Genomic DNA, 13,410 nt, shown 5'->3' with positions numbered 1-13,410 from the left:
GCGGGGAGTTTGGGGCTGTCGGGGGGGGAAGAGCAGGGAGTTTGCGGGGGTGTCAGTGGGGGGAAGAACGGGGAGTTTGGGGGGTGTCTGGGGGGAAGAGTGGGGAGTTTGGGGCTGTCGGGGGGGAAGAGCGGGGAGTTTGGGGGGTGTCTGGGGGGGAAGAGTGGGGAGTTTGGGGGTGTCAGTGGGGGGGAAGAGTGGGGAGTTTGGGGGGTGTCAATGGGGGGGAAGAGTGGGGAGTTTGGGGGGTGTCATTGGGGGAGGAAGAGCGGGCAGGGGGCAGACGGGGAGTTTGGGAATGTCAGTGGGGAGGGGAAGAGCGGCGAGTTTGGGGGGGTACTCGATGGGGGGGGCTTCATGTTCAGATCTGGCACTTGGGGGCTGCGTGGGGGGGTTGGAATTGGGGGAATGTCTGAAGTTGTTGCTTAGGGTGTGGGTAGAGTCACCTGATATTCAAAGCTGGGGCGGGCGGGGGGGGGGTTGGGCTGCCCCCTGTCACTTCACCATGGGGTTCTGTATTTTCTCCCCCCCCTCCCACCATCGCCTCCCCCGTCACCCTCGCTGAAGTTGAACGAGGCCTGGGAAAAAAGTCTCCTTGAGTCCCAGGGGCTCTGCAGGGCAGGACGGGCCCTGAAATCGGGCAGTTGTGAGGCCGTTTGCAGCGGTTTGTAACCCCCCTCCCCTGCTTCTTCCAGGAGCCCCCCCGAGAGCGTCGGGCCCCTCTGGGCAAAGAGAGAGAAGCAGCCAAAGCCGAGGAGCAGCGGCAAAGCCAGGAGCTGCTGGTAGGTGCCCAGGGCCCAGGTTCACCGGGGATCCCGGTGCCCCGAGTGACGGCGAATGCAGGGCCCGGCCCGCCAGCCTCAGCCAGGGACCCGTCCCCACCGGAGCCCAGGGTCCGACCCGGGGGTGGCACGGTGCCCGCAGGGTGCAGGAGGCCGCTGGGCAGGAGCGGGGCAGTCTGTGCGAGCCCAGAGCCCCTGCCCACGGGCTGTCTGCGTGTCACAGTGACCGGGGAGCCTTTCCCGCACCGGGGGGGATGGGGAGGAAATGTGGGCTGCGGAGATGGAGAGTTTGGCCCAGGGCAATCGGATGAGGATTTGGGGAGAACAGTCCCCCCCCATGAGCGATGTACAGCTCACCCCTGCCCTGATCCCTCCTCCCTTCCCGGGGTAAATAACCTTCCCATCCCCCAGCGCAAGAGATCCCGCGCTCTGGGAAATAACTGCCCCACCCGCCGGGAGGGGCATTTATGGTTCTCCCCCGGTACCCCCCCGCCCTCTCCCTGTGGCTGCAGAGCCGGACGGCAGCCGAGAGGCAGAAGATGGTCTGGGAGTGGCGGGAGCTGCGAGGGTTTCTGGCGGAGCAGGAGCAGCGGCTGCTGTCCCGGCTGGAAGAGCTGGAGAGAGCCATTGTCCAGAGAAGGGATGCGGGCGTCTGCCGAGGGTCCCGGGAGATTTCCCTGCTCCGGGAGCGGGGAGGAGAGAAGGGGCCGCCGCTGAGCCAACCCCTGCAGGTCAGGCTGTCGTTGCAATGATCACACGCAGCGTTCCTGGAGGAGCGTCTCCGCCCCAGACCCCAAAGCACTTTACAAAAGGGGGTCGGGGCAATTATCCCTATCGGACAAAGGGGGAAACTGAGGCACAGGGAGGGGCAGAGCGCTGCCCCAGGTCACATACTGAGTCTGTGGCAGCGCCAGGGATGGGTCCTGGGTGCTGCAACCCCGAGACCTTCTCTCCTCTCCTGTAAATGTCTGTAAATCCCCTCCCCCGTGCAGAGGTCCCGAGCCAGGCCTAAAATCCCACTCACACCAGGTTAACGGGTTACTGAGGTCAGGGGGCTTGCGGGGCTCTCAGCACTGGGGGGAATTTGACTCTCAAGGCAGAGAAACATTTTCTGCCTCTAAAGTGGCCGGGGAGAAACTTTCCACCTCCCAGCAGGGATTGCTGGGGCTGCTGAGAGCAACTGTCCTTGCTGGTGGGGACGGGGGAGACGGCAGCTGGTCTCTGAACCAGAACCTGAGGGTCTGAAATTCCCCTAAATACCAGAGGCTCCCATGGTGATTCCCTGCCGAGCAGGAGGCTTCCCCAGCCTGGGACACCCCCTCTGACGGCCTCTCCTTTCTCTCCCTCTCCAGGGTGCTGGGAGCTCTGGGGGCAGGTAAGTCCTGGGCTCTGTCTCCCTCCCCACATGGCGTGTTAGGTCTGGTAACCGCACTGAATACAGGGCGTCCCCCCTGCCCCTGCAGCGTGACACGCGGGCCTAGAGCCTGTGATTCTGTGTCCCCTCGCGGCTGCCTCAGCAGGGGGAAGAGCCTGAAGGCTGATACGTCCCACCAGGGCTGTCAGATATATGGGCCAGGGGCCAGACCCAGGCTGTCTGATGTATTAACGGGGACACATCACATATCCACAGTGTGCAGAATCTCAGCTTTCCATTTTTTTTTAAAAGTAAGTTTCTAGCCCTCCTGGTTGCAAAGAAACCCTCCCAAATGGACACAGAGACAGTGTTGCCTTCCTGAGTCTGCAGACAGCCTGAAACAGCGGCTCAGAGGGGTGTGAATGCCCTTGGCCTGTGTCAGCATAGACACTGACTTCCTTTATTCCCCATGGGGTGCTTGATCCTGGAGTCTCCCCTTTGGCCTGGGTGTCCCACTGAAAGCTGTGGGTGTCCTGCTGTGAATGGAGGTGGGGTGCAGAGTCTTAAATTGATGCCCTGGCCCACTGACCGTACCAGAAAGTGGAAGACAGCCCTGTCTGCCAAATGAGTTGGACACCCCAGGGTTACTGGTTTAGCTGAAGGGCTCAGGCCTTTTGGTGTTAAGGGCCCACGTTCATTCCCTGCTGAAGACCTGGGCTCTGTCTGTGGGACACACCCACTCTTTGGTCTGTGTCTCCTCCCTTTCCACGTAATCCCAGTGCTGGTGCCCCTTGTTACTGGAATTTCCCAGTGTGGGAGGTGGCTGTGAACATAACAACGGCCATTCTGGGTCAGACCAAACTGTCCATCTAGCCCAGGGTCCTGTCTTCTGGCAGTGACCAATGCCAGGTGCCCCAGAGGGAATGAACAGAACAGGGAATCATCAAGTGATCCATCCCTTGTCGCCCATTCCCAGCTTCTGGCAAACAGAGGCTAGAGACGCCATCCTTGCCCATCCTGGCTAATAGCCACTGTTGGACCTCACCTCCATGAATTTATCTAGTTCTTTTTTGAACCCTGTTGTGGTCTTGGCCTTCACAACATCCTCTGGCAAGGAGTTCCCCAGGTTGTGTGAAGAAATATTTTCTTTTTTTTTAAACTTGCTGCTTATTCATTTCATTGGGTGACCCCTAGTTCTTGTGTTATGTGAAGGAGTAAAAGACACTTTTTTACTTACTTCCTGCACGCCAGTCACGCTTTTATAGACCTCTGTGATATCCCCCCTTAGTCGTCTTTTCCAAGCTGAAAAGTCCCAGTTTTATTAATCTCTCCTCATATGGAAGCTGTTCCAGACCCCTCATCATTTCTGTGGCCCTTTTTTTGTACTTTTTCCAATTCTAATATATCTTTTTTGAGATGGGGCAACCACATCTGCACATATAGAACCCACAGACCCAGGGCGTCCCGGAGAAAGCTCCTGAACTCGTCTTTGTTCCTTGCCCCAGTGTTTCCCCGTGTCCCACCTCTCTGGGCCCATGGCCAGCACAGGGCTGAAGGCAGGTGACTCACTAGAACAGTGCCCATCTCGGGCTGCAAAGCACAGATCCAGGTTTGCTGGAGTTTGGGGGTTGCTGGGCTCAGGGATTGGGGATCCAGGCCCATTTCTCACCCCTCCTCCTTTCCCCGGCAGGGAGGACGGGGCGTTTCGGGAGCCGGAGCTGGGGTTTGCGGAGCTGGAGAGGAGACTCAGCGATTTCTCTCTGACAAGGGCCGTCCTGCAGCAGGTCCTGCGGGGATTCAAAGGTGAGTGGGAGTCTGGGGGTGGCGTCTCCTCTGGTTAGAGCGACCCTGGCCCTGGGGAGGAGTCGGGGACTCTCGGGATGTCACTGACCCCGGGCTCCATCTCGCAGCCCCAGCTCCGCGAGTCGCCCTTCCCCATGGAGTCGCCCTGTGGGGCTGGCTCTGTCTGCAGCGACTGCGTTGTGGGCCTCGGTCTGTGTCACCGTCCCGTAGTTTAAAGCAGTTACATTAATAACCAATGGGGATTTCTCTATGAACGCGAGGGCCTGAATCCTCCTCTCTCCCGTCCTCTCCTTCCGCTAGAGACGCTGCGACGGGAGCTGGGGCGCGACACAGGTACGTGTCCATCTCTGACGGACCGGGGGGAGATTTCACACCAATAACCTCGTTCGCGGCAGGGGGGCGCCGCCTCCAGCCCCCATGTGCCCCTGGAAAGGGTGGAACGACGTGACGCCGGGTGAGCCCCGTGACTGGTTCGCTCCTGCTGTGACGTCCGATGGGGATTCAGAGTGAATCCAGATCTCGGGGGGTGTTTCCCTTTGGGGAAAGGAACAACCGCCCGAATGGTTGAACTAAGATGGGAGAAGGACAAAATATCCAGACCCTGAGGAATCTTGGGGGGGTGGGGGGGGGATTTTCTTTGCTGAAGATCATGGTAAATCTTTTAATATCTCACAGCCCGTCTAATTGCCTGTCATGAACCCCTTGGGGTCGCAACCCACCAGCTGAGAAACGCTGCATTGGATCATTCATTATTTTGTAACCCGTCTTGGGGTTACCCTCTGTGTCCCAGTCCCAGCACGGAGTCCTTCCCCACCCCCCTTTCCTAAAGGGTTATGATTTGTTCTCTTTGGGCCAAGAGTGTCTACTCTTGGGTCAGATTCACCTTTTCGCAGAAGCTCTTCCATAGTTTCTTTCCGTGTCTCACCAGCCTGGGGAAATCCCTCCTTTCTTCTGTCAGGTGGGTCATCTGCATTCTCACGGACAACCATTCCTTCAGTCAGATCTGCATCCCCTCTTAATTTCCACAAATGTATAAGAACGGACATACTGGGTCAGACCAAAGGTCCATCTAGCCCAGTATCCTGTCTTCTGACAGTGGCCAATGCCAGGTGCCCCAGAGGGAATGAACAGAACAGGGAATCATCAAGTGATCGCCCGTCCCAGCTTCTGGCAAACAGAGGCTAGGGACACCACCCCTGCCCATCCTGGCTAATAGCCGTTGATGGACCTAACCTCCATGAATTTATCTAGTTCTTTTTTGAACCCTGTTATGGTCTTGGCCTTCACAACATCCTCTGGCAAGGAGTTCCCCAGGTTGACTGTGCATTGTGTGAAGAAATGACACTTTCTTTCTGACTTTCTGCACGCCAGTCATGCTTTCATAGACCTCTATGATATCCCCTCTTAGTCGTCTCTTTTCCAAGCTGAAAAGTCCCAGTCTTATTAATCTCTCCTCATACGGAAGCTGTTCCATACCCCTCATCATTTCTGTGGCCCTTTTCTGTACTTTTTCCAATTCCAAGATATCTTTTTTGAGATGGGGCGACCACATCTGCACACAGTCAGAATCCACAGAACCAGGGCGTCGCAGAGAAAGCTCCTAAACTTGTCTCTGTTCCGTGCCCCAGCATTTCCGCATTTTATTTCTGAAAATCTAAGTACACCATATCTTCTGGATCCCCCTTGTCCACATACTTGTCGACCCCCTCAAGGAATTCTAGTAGATTGGTGAGGCATGATTTCCTTTGACAAAAGCCATGTTGACTTTTCCCCAACAAATTATGTTCATCTCTGTGTCTGACAATTGTATGCTTTACTGTAATTTCAACCAGTTTGCCCGGTACTGAAGTCAGGTTTATTGGGACCGTTAATTGCTGGGATCACTTCTGGAGCCCTTTTTAAAAATTGGCGTTCTCCGTTTGGTACAGAAGCTGATTTAAATGGTAGGTTACAGACTCATTAGTAATTCTGAAGTTTCATATCGGAGTTCCTTCCGAACTCGTGGGTGAATCCCATCTGGTCCTGGTGAGTTATTACTGTTTCATGGATCAGTTTGTTCCAAAACCAACTCTCATGACACCTCAGTCTGGGACAGTTCCTCACGTTTGTCACCTAAAAAGAACGGCTCAGGTTTGGGACTCTCCCTCGCGTCCTCGGCCGTGAAGAACGATGCAAAGAATTCATTTAGTTTCTCCACAATGTCCTTATCGTCCTTGAGGGCTCCTTCAGCATCTCGATCGTCCAGGGGCCCCACTGGTGGTTTGGCCGGCTTCCTGCTTCTGATGTATTTAAACGAAAAAATTGCTCTTTCTCTTTGAGTCTTTGGCTGACTGTTCTTCAAATTATTTTTTGGCCTTCCTAATTATATTTGTACACTTCATTTGCCAGAGTTTATGCTCCTTTCTATTTTCCTCACTAGGGTTTAACTTCCACTTTGTAAAGGATGCCTTTTTGCCTCTCACTGCTTCTTTTATTTTGTTGTTTAGCCACAATGGCTCTTTTCTTCGGCTCTCTTACTATGGTTTTTAATTTGGGGTATACATTTAAATGGAGTTTGCAGGGATTTCATTTTTGGCGCTGTACCTTTCAATTTCTGCTCAACTCACGTCCTCATTTCTCTGTCGTCCCCCTTTCTGAAATTAAATGCCACAGTGTTGGGCTGCTGTGGTGTTTTCCCCGCCACGGGGACGTTAAATTTAGTGATATTATGGCCACTATTACCAAGCGGTCCAGCACCCCTTGGACCTGATCCTGTGCTCCACTTAGGACTAAATCAGGAATTGCCTCCCCTCTGGTGGGTTCCAGGACCAGCTGCTCCAAGAAGCCGTCATTTAAGGTGTCAAGAAACTTTATCTCTGCATCCCGTCCTGAGGTGACATGTACCCAGTCAATATTGGGATGGTTGAAACCCCCCCTTATTATGGAGTTTTTTCGTGTAATGGTCTTTCTAATCTCTCTGAGCATTTCACAGTCGCTATCCCCATCCTGGTCGGGTGGTCGGTAATAGATCCCTCCTGCTACATTCTTCTTATTAGCGCATGGAATTACTACTATCCATGGAGAGTCTATGGCACAGTTTGGTTCAGTTCAGATTTTTACTTCATTGGATTCGATTCTTTCTGTCCCATATAGTGCCCCCCCCCCAGCAGCACGACCTGTTCTGTCCTTCTGATATATTTTGTGCCCTGGTGTTACTGTGTCCCGTTGATTATCCTCATTCCACCGAGTTTCTGTGATGCCTGTTATATCAATAATCTCACTTAATATGAGGCACTCTCATCTTATTATTTAGACTTCCAGCATTGGTATATAAGCACTTTAAAAACGTGTCACTTTTTAGCTGTCTGCCATTATATGATGCAATTGAAAGGGACTCTTTTTTTCATTTGACTCTCTCTCATCAGATCCTACCTGTATTTTATTATACCTGTATAATACCTTATAATTATTTATTATACCTGTATTTCCATCCTCTCCTCCTTACTAGGACATAGAGAATCTCTATTAATAGAACTTCCCCTAAGGGATGTCTCTGTCCAAACCACGCGCGCCTGTCGGCTTCCCCCCAGCCCTTAGTTTCAAAACTCCTCTGTGACCTTTTTAATATCATAGAATCATAGAATATCAGGGTTGGAAGGGACCTCAGGAGGTGTCTAGTCCAACCCCCTGCTCAAAGCAGGACCAGTCCCCAATCAAATCATCCCAGCCAGGGCTTTGTCAAGCCTGACCTTAATATCAGGAACAGCATCCTAAAAAACTGGAACCTGGATTGGGGTACCCTCCGTTATCCCTCTCTCTATCCCCGAGAGGTCAGCTGTGTGACTGCTGCACTCTGGAAGGGCAGTTGGAAAGTTCCCTCTCAAAGCCTGGGTGCCCAGATGCTGAATCAGCCATCCTGTCCTGGGCATCCTCTCCCAAGTGACCAGTGAGGAGACATTCCTGTACTCCCACTATTCCTTCCCCAGTTTCTTCCTCTGGGCCCTCCTCTCTAGAGTGAGATCTGTCCCTTGTTCAGCTGCAAAACTCTGCCAGCTAACAACCGGGACAAGTTCTCTCACTGACAGCAGGCAATAGGCTCTCCTCCCTCCCTGAGCAGACGCTGCAGAGGAGGAGCTGGGCTCAACCGCCTTCACCCCTGGAAGCACGCGGCTTCCCCCTGCTGCAGAGCAATCAAGGAGGCTGTCTCCCATTCCGTCAGTAATTCCTGGGACTTTACCCTTTCCCTCTGGGGTCCCAGCATAATACTCCTTGTTGCAGGTAAACCCCTTAACAGCCTGAGCTACAAGGAAAAAATCATTTCCAATTAACATGTCAACGGGATTATCGTCCACCACCCCCACTGTTAATAACCTTTCTAAACCACCAGTTTCTATGCGCATTTTTGCCAAAGGCACAAGAATCCTGTAACCTCCTGCTCATAAAATCTCCGCCATCTGTCCTGGCCGTATGTCACCTTGAATTATCCTCCGCTTGATCACAGAGATTTCTGCACCTCGGGTCTTCCCACCCGAGGTATTCCCTGCCACTAATCCTGACAAAATGTGCTTCGTGTCTGGCTCTGCAGAGGCTAATCCCTCAAAAACAATGTGATAAGTCTCAATCGCTTGAGAGGTTTCTGTGTTGAGGGCCGCAGAGCTAACATGAGCCATTTGTTGCCTGCTTCTTCCCAGCAGAAGGCATTTATTCCTCAGGTGATCAGTGGAATTACAGGTATCAAAGGGGTAGCCGTGTTAGTCTGTATCAGCAAAAACAACGAGGAGTCCTTGTGGCACCTTAGAGACGAACAAATTTATCTGGGCATAAGCTTTATCTACCAATGTGATACCCAGCAATGCCCCTCTGCCACATACATTGGCCACACCGGACAGTCTCTATGCAGAAGAATAAATGGACACAAATCAGACATCAAGAATTGTAACATTCAAAAACCAGTAGGAGAGCCCTTCAATCTCCCTGGACGCTCAATAATAGACTTAAAAGTGGCCATTCTTCAACAAACAAACTTCAAAACCAGACTTCACCTAGAAACTGCAGAACTGGAATTAATTTGCAAACTGGACACCATCAAATTAGGCCTGAATAAAGACTGGGAGTGGCTGGGTTACTACAAAAAGTAATTTTCCCTCTGCTGATACTCACACCTTCTCGTCAACTGTTGGGAATGGGCCACATCCACCTTAGAATCATAGAATATCATAGAAGATCAGGGTTGGAAGGGACCTCAGGAGGTATCTAGTCCAACCCCCTGCTCAAAGCAGGACCGATCCCAACTAAATCATCCTAGCCAGGGCTTTGTCAAGCCTGACCTTCAAAACTTCTAAGGAAGGAGATTCCACCACCTCCCTAGGTAACACATTCCAGTGCTTCACCACCCTCCGAGTGAAAAAGTTTTTCCTAATATCCAACCTAGACCTCCCCCATTGCAACTTGAGACCATTACTCCTCGTTCTGTCATCAGCTCCCACTGAGAACAGTCTAGATCCATCCTCTTTGGAACCCCCTTTCAGCTAGTCGAAAGCAGCTATCAAATCCCCCCTCATTCTTCTCTTCCGCAGACTAAACAATCCCAGTTCCCTCAGCCTCTCCTCGTAAGTCATGTGTTCCTTGATTGCACCTTGATTGCATTGGCCTTTTTAGCACTACAAAAGGAATTTTCCCTCTCTTGATATTCACCCCTTCTTGTCAACCGTTGAGACTAGGCCACGTCCACATTAATTGAAATGGCCTCGTTAGCACTGACCACCCCCCCCCCCCCCCACTTGGTAAGGCAATTCCCATCTTTTCATGTGCTGCAATATATATTCGGCCTACTGTATTTTCCACTCCATGCATCTGATGAAGTGGGTTTTAGCCCCCAAAAGCTTCTGCCCAAATAAATGTGTTAGTCTCTAAGGTGCCACAAGGACTCCTTGTTGTTTTTAGTGGAATTACAGAGATCGCACCTTTTGGGCTCTTCTGGTTTCCCGGGGGATTTGGGATGGGGATTAGAGGAATGGTTTTGGGGAGGTGCGTGCCCAGCATCCCAGCCACCCTCTTTCTTTTCCAGGAGGGAAACAGTAACCCTGCTTCCCACCAGGTTTAAACCCCTCTTTCTCTGGTTTGTTCACAATAGATGTCTAGGTCTGCTGAAAGACACCAGCTGCTAGAGACTCTTCCCCAGTCGTTACATGTTTATCCCATGAACACTGCTTTACACCATCTTTACGTATATTTAAGGACTGTTCTTGAGCAAACATTTGTTCAAAACTTTCCACCCCTTTGCCGCTCACCCACTTGCCCAGTCAATCTTTCATTCTGTATAAATATTCACTCAAACCAGCACCCCTCTTAAGATTTCTAAATTTCACTCTTTATGTATCAGGGGTAATTTGAAACCGTTACAAACCAGTTGTTTGTTTGTTTTTTTTAAAATTTAAATGTCCAGGAGTCTAAAGCATCTTCAATTGGTATTCCATCGCATACATTTTCAGCTTTACCAGTTAGTTTTGCAATCAGGGTCGGAACTTTCTTGGCATCTGGGATTTCATGCACTGCACACAGCCTTTCAAATGTGGAAAGAGATTCAGCAGTGTCACCTGCCTTGTTGGATGCAGGACACGGGTGGTCCCAATTGTGGATTTTTGCAGAGATGAGACTCGGAGGTGTGTGTAGGGGGGTGATGGTTCTCCTTTTCTAGCAGTTCCAGTTGGTGTCTCCGCTCTCTTTCCTCAGATTCCTTGCGCCACGGCCTCTATCTGCTTCAGGTCTAAGGTTCGCTGGTGTGCTTCTTTTTTCCCTTTTATCTCCAGTTCTTCCATTCTCAGCTGATGCTCGTAGTCTCTCTCTTTCTGCCACCTGCAGTCTGTACAACTCCAACTTTGCAGTTGCTTCACCGCTTTCACTCATCTTTAAGCTTCCCTTTCCCGAAATAAGCAAATAGAAAACAACAAACCGGTAACCTTCTCTCAGCCACCACACTTAAAATCTTTACCCCAATGTCTGACGTGCGAATCTCCCTCCGAACAACAAGCGGTGCATTTCATCCTGCTTGCTGCACCACTGTGATGGGATCCCCAGTGTACACCCTGGAACTGGGGTACCACGGTGACCCATTAAGTCTCCGGCCTGGGTTGACTCTCACAATGCTTTGCTAGTGGCAAGCAGCAAACCCCTCCAGGTGCTGTTACCACTCAGCACCACAGCAAGTGGAGCCCCCCACCCAGCTAGATTGCATGAATGCTGCCAAAGCCTCTCATGAATCGCACAAAGAAAGGCACCAGCCAGTTGCCCCCAGTGCCCCAGCCTTGCACCCCAGAGCTGTACCGTCTTGCCCTGGTCAGAAGCCTGACCAGTGTAAGTTTGTTACCCAGTCTCCCCTTCCTTAATGTGGAGAGGGCATGCAGCAGCCTTTGTAAACCGAGTTGAGATTTCCCAAGCACTTTAAGCAAAATACACGGTTTTAGGGAAAGTATACAACAGATTTATTAACTACAGAAAGATAGGTTATAAGTGGGAGGCATAAAAGGTCAGAGATAGTTATCAAAGAAAATAAAAGATAAATGCACAATCTAAATCTTAAACCTTATTACACTAGGCAGTATTTCAATCAAGCAATTTTCTCACCCCACTGGATGTTACAGTTCTTAATACACAGACTTCTCCCTTAAGCCTGGGACCAGTCCCCTCAGATGAAGTTTTTGTCTTCTCAACGTCCTTGTTGCTTCTGGCATAGGTGGGGGAGGAGAAAGGTCAAGGCATGATGCCACTGTCCTTTATTTTCTACCCTCAGTCCATGTGCCTGGAAAATACTAGCCCAGACATGTCCGGGTGGGCTTTGCTGAGTCACAGGGTTGCGCAATCCCCCCACGGTGTGGTCTTGAGCAACCGAGTCATAGAGCGGTGCAGTCCCCATTGCGTGGTGCTCGTTGACTCCTAAATCCCTTGATGACCGCTCTCCTGCTGCTTAATGGTCACTGAACACCCGCCTGGGCGGAGATCACTACCCTTTGTAGCAGAGATGCTCAAACTTATGACATATTTCCGTAACAAATCTCATAACTTCCTACACACTAACAATATACCTATTTGGACAGCGTGTTTCAGCAGATCATGAACTTTCATATGATAACTTACATGGCCTGCTTTGTATGAAATAGCACAGCCATATATGAATTGTGAATCTGGGGTTTACAGGGTGCGACTTTGAGCTACAGTGTGTGTCAGTGGGTTTAGTCCTAGGAGGAGGGGATGGGTCTGCCCTGCACTGAGCATTTTCCCATCATGAGAGTCGATGTCTATACAGAGGAAAAGCCAGTGAGAATGTGAAATGACCTAAAGTCTGGTCTGAATTCCCCCCAATAACCCTTCTGTCCCTGACAGGCTGCAGATCATCCCCGGGTCGCTCCAGATTCTCCCAGCCTGCCTGGAGAAGGGAAATGGGCATGGCAGAGCTGGCTCAGGTAGGGATGCTGAGGAAATGCTGGAGGGTTCCTGCAGGAGCCAGAGGGACAGTGAATACACAGGAATGGGGAGCGACTAGGGAGTTCGATCTAACGGTGGGAGGGTGCAGGAAGTGCACAGGGTGGAGAAAGGGAGGGGGGCAAGGCGTGATGGACTTGCTGGGACTTGATAAATCTGGGGTCTTGATTCTAGGAATAGAGCCATGGGGGTTGGGTGTGGAAATTCCCCTATTTGTGGAACAGGAAACAAACTCGCTTGGGCTGGGAAAACTTCCCAGACTCCCAGTGTTGGAGCGTGAACCCACTAACCAGCGGTTGCTATGCTATGAAGGAGGCACCCACCACTGAGGCTTAGGGAAGATGCCCCATCCCCTGACATCCAGCTGCTGACAGAGGGGAGGGTGTTGGGATTCCTACAAGGAGGGTCTTTATCTCCAGTTCAGCCTCTGGGAAGTTGCGGAGTGGGATGAAAGGGAAGATCCTTCCCCCTCTATCTGCTGGGAAGGACGAGGGGAATCTCTCTATCTCCCGTCTCCACAATGCCTCCTGGATGCACTGAGCAGGTGGTGGGTGGGACTCCTCTGACTCTGTATCCATTTGATTGGCCCTGCTACCCCATGAATAGTGGGGCTGTAAGTGGGGCAGCAGGTCCTGAGTGTTGGATTCTTGCTGTTTCAGGGGCCGGTGACCTTCGAGGAGGTGGCTGTGTATTTCACCAGGGAAGAGTGGGCTCTGCTGGACCCCGCTCAGAGAGCCCTCTACCGAGACGTCATGCAGGAGAACTACGAGAACGTGACCTCGCTGGGTAAGGATTCCTGTCCCCGTGGTTCTGAGAAGGGGAAATGCAGAGTTAAGGTTCACGTCTCCCCCCACAATGCAACTTCTCCTCTGTCCTGATTCAGCATCACCCCGACATGCAGATGACACACACACTAGGGCTCTGCCCTCTTCACTACACAACACTTGGGGAACAGAGCACAGGGGCAGGACAGCACAAAGTCTGCAATCTTCTCTTGGCTAAGGTAAAACTTGG

At 51.7% G+C, this 13,410-nt stretch overlaps 3 protein-coding genes and 1 pseudogene across 9 annotated transcripts in view; 2 read left to right on the top strand and 2 right to left on the bottom strand.

The window, feature by feature from the left end:
• The window catches only part of LOC102945014 (zinc finger protein 883-like), a 705,100-nt gene that overhangs the window by 112,371 nt on the left and 579,319 nt on the right, over positions 1–13,410 (bottom strand). The window lies entirely within an intron of this gene.
• The window catches only part of LOC102934537, a 1,094,240-nt pseudogene that overhangs the window by 593,009 nt on the left and 487,821 nt on the right, over positions 1–13,410 (top strand).
• Positions 1–13,410, bottom strand: part of LOC102933291 (zinc finger protein OZF) — a 1,218,290-nt gene that overhangs the window by 871,068 nt on the left and 333,812 nt on the right. The gene's annotated exons all lie outside the window — the stretch shown is intronic.
• LOC102942883 (zinc finger protein 436) overlaps positions 1–13,410 on the top strand; it is a 31,298-nt gene that overhangs the window by 1,044 nt on the left and 16,844 nt on the right. Inside the window, exons 2-8 of one of the 5 annotated variants that reach the window (XM_043537336.1) lie at positions 696–782; positions 1,295–1,513; positions 2,135–2,157; positions 3,827–3,939; positions 4,240–4,272; positions 12,298–12,377; positions 13,056–13,182. In XM_043537336.1, coding sequence (XP_043393271.1) covers positions 696–782; positions 1,295–1,513; positions 2,135–2,157; positions 3,827–3,939; positions 4,240–4,272; positions 12,298–12,377; positions 13,056–13,182 — 682 coding nt within the window. Of the gene's footprint in view, positions 1–428; positions 783–1,294; positions 1,514–1,553; positions 2,448–3,826; positions 3,940–4,239; positions 4,273–12,297; positions 12,378–12,882; positions 12,941–13,055; positions 13,183–13,410 lie in introns of those variants that run through there. The other 4 variants (XM_043537337.1, XM_043537340.1, XM_043537339.1 and 1 more) reach the window with 4 other exon arrangements.

Source organism: Chelonia mydas, chromosome 28, assembly GCF_015237465.2.
Source record: "Chelonia mydas isolate rCheMyd1 chromosome 28, rCheMyd1.pri.v2, whole genome shotgun sequence".
Classification (NCBI taxonomy): Eukaryota; Metazoa; Chordata; order Testudines; family Cheloniidae; genus Chelonia; species Chelonia mydas.
The sequence above is the reverse complement of the archived record's forward strand: the minus strand, read 5'-3'. Positions and strand labels throughout refer to the sequence as shown.